This window comes from Anolis carolinensis, unplaced genomic scaffold (assembly GCF_035594765.1).
Source record: "Anolis carolinensis isolate JA03-04 unplaced genomic scaffold, rAnoCar3.1.pri scaffold_11, whole genome shotgun sequence".
In the NCBI taxonomy this organism is placed as follows: Eukaryota; Metazoa; Chordata; class Lepidosauria; order Squamata; family Dactyloidae; genus Anolis; species Anolis carolinensis.
The window spans coordinates 14,059,158-14,078,290 of NW_026943822.1; the positions used below are offsets into that span (position 1 = coordinate 14,059,158).

Here is a 19,133-nt window from a genome sequence, read left to right on the forward strand (position 1 = left end):
ACTAGTTACATGTTTTAGTGACCAGTAACCAATCATCAATGTAGGGATAGAGCACTACACCGCGCTCTCTAAGGTGAGCTGCCACCACTTTAGTAAACACCCTGGGAGCTGTAGAGATGCCAAAGGGGAGAATGCAAAAACAAAAAGCTTGGCCATTAGTTATAAAGGACAAAAATCTATGGTCTTGGCGTCTAATTGCCACATGAAAACAAGCATCTTTAAGATCGATCCTCGCAAACCAAGCATTGCTGGGCAAAAAGGGGGAGGATGGTTGATAAAGTCACCATCCAAAAACAATGATAATGTATGCATTTAGCCCTCTAAGATACAAAATAGGACGGAGACCTCCATCTTTTTTAGAAACATATATATATATATATATAGAGAGAGAGAGAGAGACAGAGAGAGAGAGAGGAAAAGGAAACATAGAGGGCGACAAGGGATCTATAGCACCCTTCTCAAGTAAAGTAAGAACTTCCTGCCAAAGAGCAGAAGAGTGAGGGGTAACACGAACAGTTCCCACTGGGGGCTGTTCAAAAAATTCAATGGCATAGCCATGTTCCACAATTTCCAGCACTCAATCGTCTGATGTAACAGAATGCCAGGCCTCAAAAAATGGAGCTAACCTGTCTCCAAAAACAGGGGAGGAGGACTGAACAGAAGAAGTGCAAAACTCACCCAGTGAAGGAGGAAGATTCCCATCAACAGAAAAAGACATAGGGTTGTCAAAAACGACGCCGACCCTGGTCCTGTTGCTTCCCTTTAGTGGACTGACGTCCCCTGGTTGAAGAATTACGTCTACCAGGGACTGAAAATCTAGGATTCTGACCCTGAGAAGGCCTAAAGGGAGCAGACCATAAAGGCTGGCGGTAAAGTGGTTGGGAAGTTGGCCACCGAAATCTAGGTTGATAGTTAGGCTGAGAGGAACCAAATTTCTGCACTGCTTCCTTAATCTTCTGTGTACTTTTGAACTCAGGATCTGTGTCAGGATGAAATGAGTTGTTTTCAGACATCGGCAGTTTTTCAGCCATAGCTCTTCCCTCTTCAGATGACGTAGAAGACCTTAGCCAGGCATGGCGGTAAATAGCTGTAGCAGCTGCAAACATCCTTCCAGCTGTGTCAGCCCCATGTTTAGCCAAGTCCCTTTGATGAAGAGCTAAGGTGATCCCTTCTTGGTGAAGAGTCTTTGGCAACTGCTGATGCTCTAGTGGAATCATGTCTAGGTAACGTGTTAACGTGTCCCACAAGTAAGACTACTAGGCCACCATATAGGCCTGTTAATGAGCCATACAAGTTATTAAACTAGCAGCAGTGTGCATTTTCCCCCCCACAACCATTCAACTTCTTGCCCTCTTTATCTGGTGGAGCAGATTGCAATTTCTTAGATTTCTTTGGTTGCACTACTTTCATCACAACGGAATTTGGTTTCAGTCAACTACTGAGCTGAGGATATATATATGCGATAGAAAGTGTCAAACTTTTTAGACACAGCAGGCACGGAAGATGGGGGACCAGATAGAGTCTTAGCTAACTTCAACAGCAAATTAAGTGCAGGAAGCACCGTGCTAAGCACTGGGTCCTTTCGTTGGTCAGGAGAAAAAAACAGGTCATCAACTGGGTCATCAGATAAAGACACAGCAGGCAATTGGAGAGAATAAACCAAATGCAAAATCAATGAAGAAAATGAGGAGTAATCCTCTGTCGTAGCAACTGAGGAAGTACAATACTGTGTTAAGTATCCTCATCAATAAAAGAATCAGAGTCTGAAACAAAATCATCATCCTGTGCCTGAGAAACTCAAGGAACAGAAAAATTAGTAAATGGGTTAGGCTGTGGAAAAGCAGTCCCAAAATTATAAGGATAAAAATTTGGTACTGGAGGATTGAGCAAGTAATACCAGTCCCCTTGCTGAGTGGCTGGCCATACAGTTTGGGAAGAGGGAAAGGGAAACATGCTTGCAGTTTGGAATGGAGCCGGCTGAGTGATGCCATGGGGAACCGCTCTAGGCGGGGGGCCACGAGAGGTACCCTCAAGGGGGTCATCCTCTAGGAGCTGAGCCCCAGTGCCCCGGCAAGCCATCGCTCGTGCGGGCGGCGTGGCTGCCAGAAGTTTGCTCTCCTTGGGAGGAGGCAGGAGCATGGCAGGGAGAGGCCCTCCCCCTGCCTGCTGAGGCAAATGTGGCGGCGAAAGGGTCAGGGGCTCTAAATGACGTGCCGCCGCTGCCAAGGGAAGGGAGGGTTGCACAATAGATGTGCCAGAAGCCGGTTCGACTTCCGGCTGCACTTGGTTGGTGCTGGCTCCGCCCCTTCCTGAGCCTTAGCTGGAGGGGCGGAAGATCTTTTTGCCGCCTTTTTCTCTCCTGCTGAAGTGGCAAGTGAGGAAGGAGAAGGTGAGACTACAGCCCCAAGGGCTGTGCTTAAAGTAGCTTGCGTCTCTACAGACGCGGCGGCAGCGCGCGAGGGAGCCGGATGGTCGCCTCGGCAACACAAAACACAGAGGGGATGGGGGTCTCCCTTGGGCAGCTTCCCCCCAAACCCCATGCACTTAAGGTCTGCAGAAGCAGCCATACTGGCCTTAAGCGGAAGGAAAGTCCAAGTTTGCAAAGTCCAAGGGATGAAGAGGAGTCCTTAGCCAAGTCCAAAAATCCAAAGTCAAGAGGAGATATAATCCGATGTTGCTGCTTTCGCGGACAAAAGGAACTAAGGCCTCAAGCCCCGCAGCCTGGCTTTATTGCTGATGGGGAAGGGCGGGGCTGGAGTCCTCAATGGAGCAAAGCTTTTCAAGAGATATCCGAAACAGCTGAGTGGATGCTGGAGATACCACAGGTGTGGATTCCAGAGTGACCACGCAGAAGAAATAAAGTATTGAGAAATTGATAGTAGTTAAGGTAAAGTGTAAAGGTTTTCCCCTGACATTAAGTCCATTATAAATGGGTTATATAGCTGTGTGGAAGGGCCTTGAGTCTACACTGCCATATAATCCAGTTCAAATCAGATAATCTGTATTTTATAGGCAGTGTGGAAGAGGCCTAAGTGAGGCCTAACTCTGCCTGTGCCCTGGGCTGAGTGGGTTGCTAGGAGACCAAGTGGGTGGAGCTTAGCCTTTTAACTGGCAGCAATTGGATAAAAACAAATATTCATCTCCCTCTAATTAGGACTTTATTTTTGTTTTCTTTTTGTTGTATGAACGTAGAGGCATGGATGAGGGGTTGTGCTGCCAAGTTTAGTGTTTCTGGGATGTGTAGTTTTGTTGTTTTGTCCTAGGCCAAAATTTTATTACCCTTTTATATATATAGATAAAAAGATATGTTACAATAAAATTAATTTAAAAATACAAATAACATCAAATAAAAATTCCACAACAATTTTTAACCAATACCACAGCAATGCGTGGCCGGGCACAGCTAGTGCCTCCCATAGCACTTAATTATTAACCCAGCTGGAATACCCTTTTTTCCGCAGATAATTTTTCAAAAGCATTACAGGATATTTCTCCATGACGTGGATTGATCCATGAGAAAGGAAGTTTAACATCTCACTCCGAAGCTTAGCACTTTTCTATCCACACCTCCAGTCCCCCCCCCCCCCCCCCAGTCTAATTTCAACCAGACCCGGAGCAAGGCATTTAAATGGAAAATAAAAGTGTATCAAAAACACATCAGAAGAAAATCACTCTAACGGGGTTGTCACAGATCACAGACAGTTGCTGCTTTCAACTCAAAAGCCTGTTTTCTATACATTAAAATCAACAACATAATAGAAAGAGTAATTTAAATGACAGATACTATAAACATTGCTTAATTCCTACTTGGAGAACTCTTGAACATGGGAAAGGATTACGTTTCAAGCCAGATCTCCCTTTGTGGTTGCAGTCAAAATACTTTCAGCCAGATTTTTGGCACCCTCTCATAATATTTTTAAAAGAATTCAGAGTCTTTCTTTGCTATATTTTCCAAAAGCTGCTCAGGAAGATCTACTTGCACTGCATATACATTAAGGAAACAATGCAAGAATGGCTTGAATTAGTCAGAATTATTGCCAAAGAATAAAATATGGCAGGGAAGTTATGAAGAGTGCAATCTTTCTGATTCCATGCATTTAGGTTCAATGATTTTGCCATAGTAAAGGTAAAGGTTCCCCCCCAACATTCAGTCTAGTCGAGTCCGACTTTGGGGGTTGGTGCTCATCTCCATTTCTAAGCCGAAGAGCCGGCATTGTCCATAGACGTCTCCTAAGTCATATGGTTGGCATGACTGCATGTACCTATTGATCTACTCACATGTTTTTTGACCTGCTAGGTTGGCAGAGTCAAGATCTGATACACTTTCTGGAAATATCTCCATTTAAGAATATTCCATGGTTATTTTTTCTGAGCCCCGGTGACGAAGTGCGTTAAAGCGCTGAGCGGCTGAACTTGCGGACCGAAAGGTCCCAGGTTCAAATCCCGGGAGCGGAGTGAGCACCCGTTGTTAGCTCCAGCTTCTGCCAAACTAGCAGTTCGAAAACATGCCAATGTGAGTAGATCAATAGGTACCGCTCTGATGGTGTCTACAGACACCTTGGAGGTGTCTATGGACAACGCCGGCTCTTTGGCTTAGACATGGAGATGAGCACCAACCCCCAGAGTCAGACATGACTGGACTTAACGTCAGGGGAAACTTTTACCTTTTATTTTTTCTTTAAAAAAGGAATGCAATTTGGTATCATTGCACTTTTATACTTTTAACTGTAGATGGTGCACTGAGCACATTATTATACAATATAACCATAGCACTTTTCAGTAATGACAGTAATGAGTTCCACTTACTTTTATTAGTATTGAACTCAAGGATTTGCTTATTTTTTAAAATGTAGTATCACTCAGCAGCAATGATAACAAAACAAGCACTGATATATGAAGGTATATATATTTTTTGCAATGTATGTAACATATAAACACAGCTTGGGAAATGTACTTTTTGAATATGGAATTCTGCTATATGTCGACTAAGCAGGAACTTTGTGAGTTCTATCTATATATATATAAAAGGCTAATGAAATTTCGGCCTAGGACAAAACAACAAAACTATACATCCCAGAAACACTAAACTTGGCAGCACAACCCCTCATCCATGCCTCTACGTTCATACAACAAAAAGAAAAGAAAAATAAAGTCCTAATTATAGGGAGATGAAGAATTGTTTTTATCCAATTGCTGCCAGTTAAAAGGCTAAGCTCCACCCACTTGGTCTCCTAGCAACCCACTCAGTCCAGGGCACAGGCAGAGTAAGACCTCACTTAGGCCTATAAAATACAGATGATCAGATTTGAACTGGATTATATGGCAGTGTAGACTCAAGGCCCTTCCACAAAGCTATATAACCCACTTATAATCTTATATTATCGGCTTTGAACTGGATTATCTTGACTCCACACTGCCATATAATCCACTTCAGTGAGCAGTCGGACACAACTGGACTTAATGTCAGGAGAAAACCTTTACCCTTTACCTTAACTACTACCAATTCAATACTTTATTTCCCATACCACCATACTTCACCACAGCAATGCGTGGCCGGGCACAGCTAGTCTGTATATAAATATACTTAGGGATCATCCAAATCTTTTAAAACCCTTGGGATTTTATATCTGCTCATGGATCACATACATGCAGCTCACAAATCCTTTCAGTAGAATTATGTAGCCTGAAGAAAGAAGGAGGAGGAACTGATTCCATTCCATTTTAATATAACAAGGCACTCAAATAGCAATATGCTCGGCTATTAAAGCATTCTTTGCAGGGGGGAAAACCCCCAAAATATCCAATATTAAGAATGCATTGCTAACATTATCTAACACTAACAGAGTAACTAAGACAGTTGAATGTGGGATGCAGGTTGCTGCTCTCTGCTCAGTTGCCAAAGGATTGCTGGAAAACATGACTTCACCACATCAATGCCCTTGGTACGGACTGAGGCACATGTCCCAATATCCGTCGGTCTGGCGCCACTATTTTTACAAGTTATTTGTAGAACTATGCGCAGGCACATATTTCTATCATTACTTTTGGTCCTCTAGATGTAGTCCGCTCCCTCAACCCCCCAGGTTTTGGGTAGCAATGTATGGAAAAATACAAATTCCACCCCCACCTCCCCGAAAGTAATAAAAATGGAAATGTACTGACTCATTTTTAACAATTTATTTTCAGTGTGTTTTCAAACGCTTTCATGGCCAGAATCACTGGGTTGCTGTGAGTTTTCCGGGCTGTATGGCCATGTTCCAGAAGCATTGTCTCCAGACATTTCACCCACATCTATGCCAGGGCAATTCCAGACATGAAACAATCAGGGCCAGTTAACACCTCCCAACAAAGGATTCCCCCAGGCAGGAAGCAGCCAGGCTTTGAAGCTGCAAGATTTTTCAATGCTTGGGGTTTACAACTTACACCCTTGCACTTCAGCCCAGCTCGGTCTTGTTTAACTTTGGTTTTGTTTTCAAATTATGTTGTACTATGTCATTCTTGTTTTTTGCTACAGTAGAGTCTCACTTATCCAACACTCGCTTATCCAACGTTCTGGATTATCCAACACATTTTTGTAGTCAATGTTTTCAATATATCGTGATATTTTGGTGCTAAATTCATGAATACAGTAATTACTACATAGCATTACTGCGTATTGAACTACTTTTTCTGCCAAATTTGTTGTATAACATGATGTTTTGGTGCTTAATTTGTAAAATCATAACTTAATTTGATGTTTAATAGGCTTTTCCTTAATGCCTCCTTATTATCCAACATATTCGCTTATCCAACATTCTGCCGGCCCGTTAATGTTGGATAAGTGAGACTCTACTGTATTTTGTTATGTTATTGTGGATATTATTTATTTATTTAATACAACATTTATATCCCGCCCTTCTCACCCAACAGGAGACTCAGGGCGGCTTACAATAAAACACACATATAAAAACTATACAGTACATTAAAAATCAGATTAAAAATTATTAGCTTACATCAACATTCATAAACACATTCTAAAATACAGATGGACGTGTTAATTGTATTTTATCTTGTTTACTTTGCATGATGTATGTATTTTATCCCGTTTTGGTGTGTTTCCTGGGCTTAGCCCCATGTTAGCTGTCCCAAGTCCCTTTGGAGAGATAGAGGCGGGGTACAAAAATTAAGTAATAATAATAATAATAATTATTATTGACACAACGACGTAGACTGACACAGCAAACAAGATAGATATGCTGGATTTCGTATCACAAATCACAAGTCGAACACTTCCCAAGTGTCTAGGACTGTGTGATGTATTTTTGGATGATGCGTGCAGATCGGGTGGCCTTTTGCAGTTGGCAGATCGTAATTTTGTCAATGTCTATTGTTTCCAAATGCCGGCTGAGATCTTTTGGCAGGGCACCCAATGTGCCGATCACCATCGGGACCACCTGTACTGGTTTCTGCCAGAGTCTTTGAAGTTCAGTCTTGAGGTCCTGATAGCGGCTGAGTTTTAACTGTTGTTTTTCGTCAATGTGGCTGTCACCTGGTATGGCGACATCAATAATCCAAAAGTTTTTCTTTTCCACAACTGTGATGTCTGGTGTGTTGTGTTCCAGAACTTTGTCAGTCTGGATTCGGAAGTCCCACAGTATCTTTGCGTGCTCATTTTCCAATACTTTTGCAGGTTTGTGATCCCACCAGTTCTTTACTGCTGGGAGGTGGTACTTCAGGCATAAGTGAAGTGCACTTGGAAAGGACAAGACGCAGAGCTTTTTCTGTTTCTGCCCCTGCCTTATGGAATGCCTTGCCGCCCTATATGAGAGCCATGCGTGAGTTGGGGCCTTTTACCCTAGCACTCAAGACCTGGCTCTTTACTAGAGCTTTTAATTTATGTTAATTTTATCAATATTTGTATGTATGTATTTTTATCCTATACAATTTTATCTTGTAAATCGCCTAGAGCATCTTGGATGGAGGGCGATTAATAAGTAATTAAATGATGATGATGATTATGATGATAAGTTCCAATGAATCATTTGGGCCACACAGTTATGCCTCTGTTTGTATTATTATTATTATTATTATTATTATTATTATTATTATTATTATTATTACTTGTATGACACAGCAAACAAGATAGATATGCTGGATTTCGTATCACAAAATCAATTCGACTGTCACCTGGAATGGTGACATCAATAATCCAAACATTTTTCTTTTCCACCACTGTGATGTCTGGTGTGTTGTGTTCCAGAACTTTGTCAGTTTGGATTCGAAAGTCCCACATAATATTATTATTGGTAATAATATTAATCAAACCTCGTGGGCCATCCAGTCCAACCCCCTGCCAAGAAACAGAAAAATCGCATTCAAAGCACCCCCGACAGATGGCCATCCAGCCTCTGCTTAAAAGCCTCCAAAGAAGGAGCCTCCACCACAGTCCGGGGCAGAGAGTTCCACTGCTGAACAGCTCTCACTGTGAGGAAGTTCTTCCTGATGTTCAGGTGAAATCTCCTTTCCTGTAGTTTGAAGCCATTGTTCCATGTCCTAGTCTGCAGGGCAGCAGAAAAAAAGCTTGCTCCCTCCTACCTATGACTTCCACTCACATCTAGATACATGTCCCTCATCACGTCTTTTCTCAGCCTTTTCTTCTGCAGGCTAAACATGTCCAGCTCTTTAAGCCACTCCTCATAGGGTTTGTTCTCCAGATCCTTGATCATTTTAGTCGCCCTCTTTTGGACACATTCCAGCTTGTCAACATCTCCTTTCAATTGTGGTGCCGAGATTTGGACACAGTGTGATTCCAGGTGTGGTCTGACCAAGGCAGAATAGAGGAGTAGCACCCTGGATCTAGACACTAGACTCCTGTTTATGCAGGCCAAAATCCCATTGGCCTTTTAAGCCGCCATATCCCATTGTTGGCTCATGTTTAACTATGCATAACTCTTTCTATCATCTTCCAGTATATATCTCCAGATGCAACTGTGTTCGCCAAAGAGCAAAATGAAAAGCTTGCATACTATACCTCTCACTGGACATTTCAGCATAATGTTGACTTCTCTTCTTGCCAGGATAGTACCCCCAACTACCACAGAAATGTTTTGAAGCGCAAATGTTGTGATATTCCTTGCTGAAGACAATATGGCAGGAGGTTCTACAGAGGAAAAAGAAGCATTACATGGAGAGAAATTAAAAACAATTTTGCAAGACATTTTGACTCATATTCCAGGGCAACCAAATAAAAGAATCTCAGAGAGGCACTACGCCAGGGGTCCCCAAAATAAGGCCCGGGGGCCGGATGCGGCCTATCGAACCCATTTATCCGGCCCCCACGGCACAAGGGCAGAAGGGGGTTTGGCTAAATGACCCAAGGGGTCTCTTATTCTCTTACAACCATTATTATTATTATTATTATTATTATTATTATTATTATTATTATTATTATTATTATTGTTATTATTATTATTATTAACATTGAGGCTGGGTGGCCATCTGTCAGGGGTGCTTTGCTTGTGCTTTTGATGCACAAAAGCAGAAGGGAATTGGACTAAATGGCCCAAGGGGTCTCTTCCAACCCTCTTTATTATTATTATTATTATTATTATTATTATTATTATTACAGTAGAGTCTCACTAATCCAAGCCTCGCTTATCCAAGCCTCTGGATAATCCAAGCCATTTTTGTAGTCAATGTTTCCAATATATCGTGATATTTTGGTGCTAAATTCATAAATACAGTAATTACAGCATAACATTACTGCGTACTGAACTACTTTTTCTGTCAAATTTGTTGTATAACATGATGTTTTGGTGCTTAATTTGTAAAATCATAACCTAATTTGATGTTTAATAGGCTTTTCCTTGATCAGTCCTTATAATCCAAGATATTCGCTTATCCAAGCTTCTGCTGGCCCGTTTAGCTTGGATTAGTGAGACTCTACTGTATTGTTAACATTGAGGCTGGGTGGCCATCTGTCAGGGGTGCTTTGATTGTGCTTTCGGTGCACAAAGGCAGAAGGGGATTGGACTCAATGGCTCAAAGGGTCTCTTCCAACCCTCTTTTTATTATTGTTGTTGTTGTTGTTGTTAATAATAATAATAATTATTGCTCAGTGGCCAACTATAGTCCGGCCCTCCAACTGTCCGAAGGATCGTGAACTGGCCCCGTTTAAAAAGTTTGGGGACCCCTGCACTACACCAATGAAGAGTGACTATTTACTGATTACTTCCATGAAAGAAAGTGTGAAAAACCCAAGGAACAGAAGGGGTCAGGTGATTTTAAAAACTGAGAGAGTGTGATGGAGAAAGTGCCAAAAGAACAGCAGAAAACCTACCTGCATAAAACAGGGAAGATGTTCCCATATCTGAACCAAAGTCATTCTTCGCTGTGCACTGATAAACCCCCATCTCTTTCCCGGTGGGTTTCAAGATCTGGATTTTGTTACTGGCTTCCATGATCACTCTGCAGAAGATTGAAAAGAAAATGTAAGATTTAGGCAAGTGGGGTGGATAGGGTTGTCTTAGGTTGCCCTATCTTGGAAACTATTTATTTATTTACTTACAGTATTTATATTCCGCCCTTCTCACCCCGAAGGGGACTCAGGGCGGATTACAATGCACATATACTTGACAAACATTCAATGCCAATATCAGACATACTACATATACAGACAGACAATAGAAGCTATTTAACATTTTCCAACTTCCGTCTTCATGAGGGTATGCTCAATTCCAGCTGCCGCCTCATCATCCACTGTGACGCCGAGTCCTTTTGATGGTAGTACTTCCTCATGTTCTTCGCATGCCGCCAGTTTTATGGTTTCATAAATTAAGTTAAAATAGTCTCCCCACATTAAGCGGTACCTAGAATTCTCTACTTACAGACACAGCTGTTTTCGAGCTGCTTAGGTGGGCAGCAAGCTAGGCTACTAACAGTCAGGAACTTAACTTAGGCCGGGCTATGGCGCAGGCTGGAAAGCAAGCCAGCTGCAACAAATCACACTGACCAAGAGGTCATGAGTTCGAGGCCAGCCCGTGCCTGCATCTTGTCTCTATCTCTGTTCTATGTTATGGCATTGAATGTTTGCCTTATATGTGTAATGTGATCCGCCCTGAGTCCCCTTTGGGGTGAGAAGGGCGGAATATAAATGCTGTAAATAAATGAATAAATAAACCCCGATCCAGGCTTCAAAACAATAATTATCTCGGTCAGTGGTGATTTATTGCCGGTGGCTACTAACCAGCTGCGCCACAGCCCGGCTCTAGCTACTTGAAGGCACACAGTCAAAACAAATAGCCTTACTGAAATGTGAGCTGTCTTCATTTCTTGGTGTGACTGTAGGGAGGATGTTTCTTTGGTTATTTCCAAGATTCCAGAAATAATATGGGAAATGCCTTTACCTCTGTTTGTATATTTTCTGTCCTTGTTAATTGTATAACGCCATTGAATGCTTGCTGTATGTGTGTTCTGTAATCTGCCCTGAGTCTCCTCGCAGAGACAGAGCAGAATATAAATAAAGTATGGTTTATTATTATTATTATTATTATTATTATTATTATTATTATTATTATTATTTTATGACACAGCAAACAAAATAGATATGCTGGATTTCGTATCACAAAATCACAAGTCGAACACTTCCCAAGTGTCTAGGACTGTGTGATGTATTTTTGGATGATGCATGCAGATCCCAGTAGGGTGGCCTTTTGCAGTTGGCAGATTGTGATTTTGTCAATGTCTATTGTTTCCAAATGCCGGCTGAGATCTTTTGGCACGGCACCCAATGTGCCCATCACCACCGGGACCACCTGCACTGGTTTCTGCCAGAGTCTTTGAAGTTCAATCTTGAGGTCCTGATAGCGGCTGATTTTTTCCTGTTGTTATTATTATTATTATTATTGTGACACACAAAGATCTTGTGCTCAGATAAAATGATGTTTGTAGCAGGAGGTCTCTGACAATCTTGTGGAGATAATGATGAGGATAGAAAAAAGAGAAACAAGAAAAGAATACAGACATAAGAAAAAGAGGCATAAGAGAGAAATGGCAAGAAGGTAACTAAATGCCAAGCTAGTTCAAAATAAATGGTGGTTACAGTAGAGTCTCACTTATCCAAGCCTCGCTTATCCAAGCCTCTGGATTATCCAAGCCATTTTTGTAGTCAATGTTTTCAATATATCGTAATATTTTGGTGCTAAATTCGTAAATTCAGTAATTACAACATAACATTACTGCATATTGAACTACTTTTTCTGTCAAATTTGTTGTATAACATGAAGTTTTGGTGCTTAATTTGTAAAATCATAACCTAATTTGATGTTTAATAGGCTTTTCCTTAATCCCTCCTTATTATCCAAGATATTGCTTATCCAAGCTTCTGCCGGCCCGTTTAGCTTGGATAAGTGAGACTCTACTGTACTTGTTAAAAGGATCTTAATATAGAAAACATGAACACTAATGTTGTAACTCAGCAAGTGAGAAGAATCACATGAAACACTGAGAAAAAGAAATGTGGAAAGTGGTCATTTTACTTACTTATCAGATAACGTTAAGTCTGTTCCGTCTTTTGTCCAAATGTAATTACAGTTGCCAACCCCAAGTGTTTCGCAAAGCAAATTGACGACATGGACATCCTTGGTCAGAAAAAGGGTGCTCCCAACATGGACAGTGATTGTTTTGTTTGAATAAACCTTTGGCCCGTCTCTCGGCTTTACAATAACCGGGATCTTTTGGCTGGTTGTCACAGAACTGCCCTGGGGCTTTGTGCTGAGATTGTCAAACAGATCTGGAGATTTGCCAGCTTTCCTAGAAAGCAACTCCTCTTCTTGTGGCTCTTTCGGTCGTTCAGCAATGACTTGCGGCGGTTTGGCCACCTCGGCAATCAACTGATAGATGAGATGGGAAACCACGTCGTCGGTGAGTTCTCCGGCCTCGACAAGATGACTCAGATTCTTTATCAGCTCCTCGAAATGTACTGTGTCCATACTGTAAGCCCCAGGAAGGACCACTGCTTCCAGTCGTTTGTTTCTGAATTCACGGGAGTCGTATTCTTCTGCTGAATTTTTTGTATGAGCTTCAAGACGTTGCAGGGAAGGCTGGTCATTCACTTGTCCATCTCCCACATACTGCTCACTCTTCTGGCTCCACAGTTGCCACATCTGGTTCATTTTATGCCACTTTGCTCCAAACCGGTTGGCTTCGTTGTGTTCGGTGCTGCTGCTCCCATCTGTGGGCTTCCTAAAAGCGGGTGGTTCGATTAGCTTGTTGTCTGTGCCGATGAGCTTCAGGATAAACACTTCCTGTACGGAGCCTGCAACACACTTGTACACTCCAATATCCGAAGCCTCAAGGCTGTTGATCTTGAGTGACCCTGATTTTGTGACACCAAGCCTCTTAGAGATATGAATATGCTGCCCATCTTTCTCCCACTGGATAAGAGACTTCTGGAACCTTCGAACTGGACATTTGATGATGACAGATGTTTTGGGAAGCAGATATGCTCGGCTTCCAATAGTGAAAGCAATGCGTTTCTCTTGCCTGGTCTGTATGTAGACTCTGGAGATGCCGAGAATCTGTGGCCCAGGCGATGCATACTTTCCAAAAAGTTTGGATTTTGTTTCTTGCTTCATTTCTGAAATAACAAAGAAAACACATTTTATTTCTATTCAGCTAAATCATCTCTTTATGTTTAGTATCTGGAAACATTAATTCTCCCCGGGGTAAGGATTTTGTGGTGTTAGGTTGCCGGAAGCTGGAAAATATTAAATTGCCTCTGTGTTTGTCTATATGTTGTATGTCTAATGCAGGGGTTCCCAAACTTTTAAAACAGGGGGCCAGTTCACGATTCTTCGGACCGTTGGAGGGCCGGACTATAGTTGGCCACCAAGCAATAATAATAATTATTAACAACAACAACAACAATAAAAAGAGGGTTGGAAGAGACCCTTTGTGCCATTGAGTCCAATCAGCTTCTGCCTTTGTGCACCAAAAGCACAAGCAAAGCACCCCTGACAGATGGCCACCCAGCGTCAATGTTAATAACAATAACAATAATAATAACAATAACAATAATAAAGAGGGTTGGAAGAGACCCCTTGGGCCACTGAATCCAAACCACTTCTGCCTTTGGGCACCAAAAGCACAAGCAAAGCACCCATGACAGATGGCCACCCAGTGTCAATGTTAATAATAATGATAATAATAATAATAATAATAATAATAATAATAATAAAGAGGGTTGGAAGAGACCCCTTGGGCCATTGAGTCCAAACCCCTTCTGCCTTTGGGCACCAAAAGCACAAGCAAAGCACCCCTGACAGATGGCCACCCAGCCTCAATGTTAATAATAATAATAATAATAATAATAATAATAATAATAATAATAATAATAATGGTTGTAAGAGAAGAAGAGACCTCTTGGGTCATTTAGGCCAACCCCCTTCTGCCCTTGTGCCATGGGGGCCAGACAAATAGCTTCGATGGGTCGCATCTGGCCCGCGGGCCTTAGTTTGGGGACCCCTGGTCTAATGGCATTGAATGTTTGCATTGCATATGTGCATTGTGATCCACCTTGAGTTCCCTTTGAGGCGAGAAGGGCGGAATATAAATAATGTAAATAAATACGTAAAATAAATATCCATCAGCTGTAGCCAATTGGAAAGTGATGGTGAGAGAGCCTCAGACCAGATGATGTTGTATATTCCCACCTAGATTATTAATATTAGATTCCCTCATATTATAAATATTATGATTATTGATATTATTATTAGATTCCTACCTGTTCTATTATTACAGTAGGGTCTCACTTATCCAAGCTAAACGGGCTGGCAGAAGCTTGGATAAGCGAATATCTTGGATAATAAGGAGGGATTAAGGAAAAGTAGTTCAATACGCAGTAATGTTATGTTTTAATTACTGCATTTACAAATTTAGCACCAAAATATCACGATATATTGAAAACATTGACTACAAAAATGGCTTGGATAATCCAGAGGCTTGGATAAGCGAGGCTTGGATAAGTGAGACTCTACTGTACTACTACTGTATTATGATATAATTATTATAATATAATATTATAATATTCCTACCTATTATTATATTATTTTATTATCCTTATTCCCACTTTTAATTATTATTATATTCCCACCTATTCTATTAATGTTATTTCAATTATTATATTATTATATTCCCACCTATTCTATTATTATTATATTATTATTATTATATTACAACCTATTACATTCCCACCTATTCTGTTATTATTGTTGTTGTTGTTATTATTATTATTATTATTATTATATTCCTACCTATTCTATTATTATTTTTGTTACTATTATATTCCCACCTATTTTATTATTGTTCTATTACTTTTATTATTATTATTGTTATTATTATTATTATTTTCCCACCTATTCTATTATTATTATTATTATTATTATTATTATTATTATTATTGTATTCCCACCTATTCTATTATTATTGTTATTATTATTATTATATTCCCACCTATTCTATTATAATTATTGTTACTATTATATTCCCACCTATTTTATTATTATTATTATTATTATTATTATTATTATTATTATTATTATATTCCCACCTATTCTATTATTACTATTATTATATTCCCACCTAGTCTATTATTACTACCCTGTTTCCCCTAAAATAAGGCATCCCCAGAAAATAAGACCTAGTAAAAGTTTTGCTGAATTGCTAAATATAAGGCCTCCCCCGAAAGTAAGACCTAGCAAAGTTTTTGTTTGGAAGCATGCCTGCCAAACAGAACACCAGAGCATGCAGGATCGGTAAATGTACGTACCATAGAGTGTTGTACATGGAAATAATACAGTAGAGTCTCACTTATCCAAGCTAAACAGGCCGGCAGAAGCTTGGATAAGCGAATATCTTGGATAATAAGGAGGGATTAAGGAAAAACCTATTAAACATCAAATTAGGTTATGATTTTATAAATTAAGCACCAAAACTTCATGTTATACAACAAATTTGACAGAAAAAGTAGTTCAATACGCAGTAATGTTATATTGTAATTACTGAATTTACAAATTTAGCACTAAAATATCATGATATATTGAATACATTGACTACAAAAATGGCTTGGATTATCCAGAGGCTTGGATAAGCGAGGCTTGGATAAGTGAGACTCTACTGTAATAATAATAATAATAATAATAAGAAGAAGAAGAAGAAGAAGAAGAAGAAGAAGAAGAAGACGACGACGACGACTCTGGCAGAAACCAGTGCAGGTGGTCCCGGTGGTGATCGGCACATTGGGTGCCGTGCCAAAAGATCTCAGCCGGCATTTGGAAACAATAGACATTAACAAAATCACAATCTGCCAACTGCAAAAGGCCACCCTGCTGGGATCTGCACGCATCATCCGAAAATACATCACACAGTCCTAGATACTTGGGAAGTATTCGACTTGTGATTTTGTGATACGAAATCCAGCATATCTATCTTGTTTGCTGTGTCATAATAATAATAAAAAATAGTTAATAATGTGATATAACAAAAACATTATCATCTGATTCTGCTGACTGCATACTTCTGAAATATTGACACAAATCCCCTCAAGAAACTGAATTTCCAGTCTTCGTTTCTTTTACATAACATGTTCTCCAGCCTCTAGTAACATTCTTTTATGTTTTTCCATGTTATGTTCCTTCTTCGAATAGAATAGCAGAAACTGACAATATTTTTTTAACATCACTCTCCACCAAGTAATTTGCAGACTGGACACACTGCCACACATATATCCACAATTAATTAAATTCAGATAGATATGCAGCTCACAAATATTTTATTAAATGGGATGCCAAGAACATTCCTCTACATCCCTGGAGCTTTATTTAAAGTGGTGTTTTGTACCTCAGGATCCTGGCATCTGAACTGGCCATGAAGTCCAAGAAAAGAAATTTCAAATTGTATATGCTACTATTTTGTTTGGGGACTTGCTTTTGGACTGCTATGAAATATAAAGTCAAGGAATAATGCTCACTAAATTCTGGGGTGTTTGCACTGCAAAATCAGTGTGTATGCCTCCATTTTTTTGGTGAAAACTTTCAAAACACCATACAGATAGATGACAGATAAAATTCCAAGCACCATCCAGAGGTAAACTTAAGACTTTAATTGAGAAGATGTATATTGGAGGTGATGAAAGTGTGGCCCTCCAAGTCCTATTGCACAATAATTCCCATCGTCCCATGGTCCATGCTGTTCAAAGCTGAAGGAAGTTGCAGCCCAGTGTTTTGATAGCTACACATCTGCCATGTAGTTGTAAACACTCTTTCTCCCTTCATCTCCTCCAAACATATACAGAGACTGATCCTCTTCGACCAGGCAAGTGCGTCTTGATCACAATATATAAAGTATTGAAAACATAATGTGGCTCCCCTTTTTATGTTGGCGAAATAACCTCTATGATTGTTGGTTTGACCTAAAATATAGGGCTATTTGGGTTAAGAAGACCTTATTCACTGGTATTTTCAGTTTTCCATTGGGGAGGGGGAAAGAACCTAATAAATATTGCGCCAAATTGCTATGTGTGTGTGTGTAAAGAAATCTTTGCAAAGTTGCTTGCAAGAGATCTCTGCAAAACTCAGCTAAGCTTTTTGCAGAGGCAAGCCACGCCTCAAACAATGTATCGGTTTGCTGGCAGATGGCTGGGTTTTGTCGGTAATCTGAGTTTGCAGGGAGAGCACAGAAATGGAGAAGCTCTCTAGCTACGGTCAAGTAGCAGTTTGAATATGCTATGCTGTAAATAGAATGCTGATGTTATTGATCTTATGCAACTACATGGACATTGTACGATTGCAGAACTGTTTTATATTTCAACTCAACAAGCAAGAGTAAAGTTCTTTTGTTCTTTCAATTCCTCTGCCTGGTGTGAGTCTTTTGCACATGGTGTTAACTGGACGCTGCTATACACACTCGCTAACAATAAATACCCTAAAGGCAACCATTTCTTCCTAGGGAGATCACACTGCTTCTATCTTGTTGTTGTTCAATGTTTGCAATATTTATGTGTTTTTATAATGCTACAACCTGCTTCGAATCACAAGGAGAGGCAGGTAAGAAATAAAATTATTATTGGGTTGCTGTGAGTCTTTTGGGCTGTATGGCCATGTTCTGTCATGGTTTGCAAAGGCACTGTGCTGTGTGTTAACTGGAAAATGAAGTGCATGAAGCCGAGTGGCTGAGTCTGCAAAGACCTGAGGATTGATTTGATACTGTTTCTGTTCTGCTGCTGCAGAAACAGTTTGGTCAAGTTTGCAGTGCTGACTGAGTACTGCTGGTGAGAGAGCAGTGTGTGTTGTCGAAGGCTTTCATGGCCGGGATCGCAGGGTTGTTGTATGTCTTTCGGGCTGTGTGGCCATGTTCCAGAAGTATTCTCTCCTGACGTTTCGCTCACCTCTGAGGATGCCTGCCATATATGTGGGCGAAACGTCAGGAGAGAATACTTCTGGAACATGGCCACACAGCCCGAAAGACATACAACAACCCAGAGAGCAGTGTATTCAGAAAAGTCTTGCTATTTTGAGGCCTGTTTGCTGCTGAGAAAAGAGGGAGAAGAACCAGGACTGCATTCTTCTCTGAAGCAAATTTGTGGATTGAGAAAGGACTATTTAAGACTGTGGACTTCTGTAAGTGATCAGAGGGACCATTGTAAATAATACTGTTTTTGATCTCTTGCAATCAGTAAAGTTCCTGTGTTTTTGTTCTGCAAACTTGAGTGGCATGTTATTGTTCTGCGGGTGACTCTGGATTGTGGGCACACGTAAGAGCTTCCAGTTATCATCAACAATCTGACTACTGACTACTCAAGTCATTGAAGTTAAATGACTTTCTTACAGGTAAGACCTTTTTTAAAAGGAAAGTTAGGAAAGCACCACTTACTGTTGCAGGCAGCCATGTGACAGGGCCGTATGAGCGCTGGGATGCTACACATTGATGCATTTAATGCAAGATGTTGGCCTTTGGCTGTCAACTTTCGGCAAATGGATTTCCTTCTTTGTGTCCCAACACCACAGCTTACAGAACACTGAACAAGAAAAGATACAGTAAAGTTGATTTGGGAAGCCTGGTTTGATGTGCGTGAACTTTATATAATACTAGCTTGGGGA

At 40.6% G+C, this 19,133-nt stretch overlaps 1 protein-coding gene across 2 annotated transcripts in view; it reads right to left on the reverse strand.

Annotated features, from left to right (window-relative positions):
• adamtsl3 (ADAMTS like 3) overlaps positions 1-19,133 on the reverse strand; it is a 175,000-nt gene that overhangs the window by 21,053 nt on the left and 134,814 nt on the right. For both annotated transcript variants that reach the window (XM_062963560.1, XM_062963561.1), the window contains 4 exons: positions 18,907-19,051; positions 12,520-13,615; positions 10,319-10,446; positions 9,011-9,139 (listed from right to left, as the gene is read on the reverse strand). In XM_062963560.1, the coding sequence (XP_062819630.1) occupies positions 9,011-9,139; positions 10,319-10,446; positions 12,520-13,615; positions 18,907-19,051 (1,498 nt within the window). The remainder of the gene's footprint in view (positions 1-9,010; positions 9,140-10,318; positions 10,447-12,519; positions 13,616-18,906; positions 19,052-19,133) is intronic.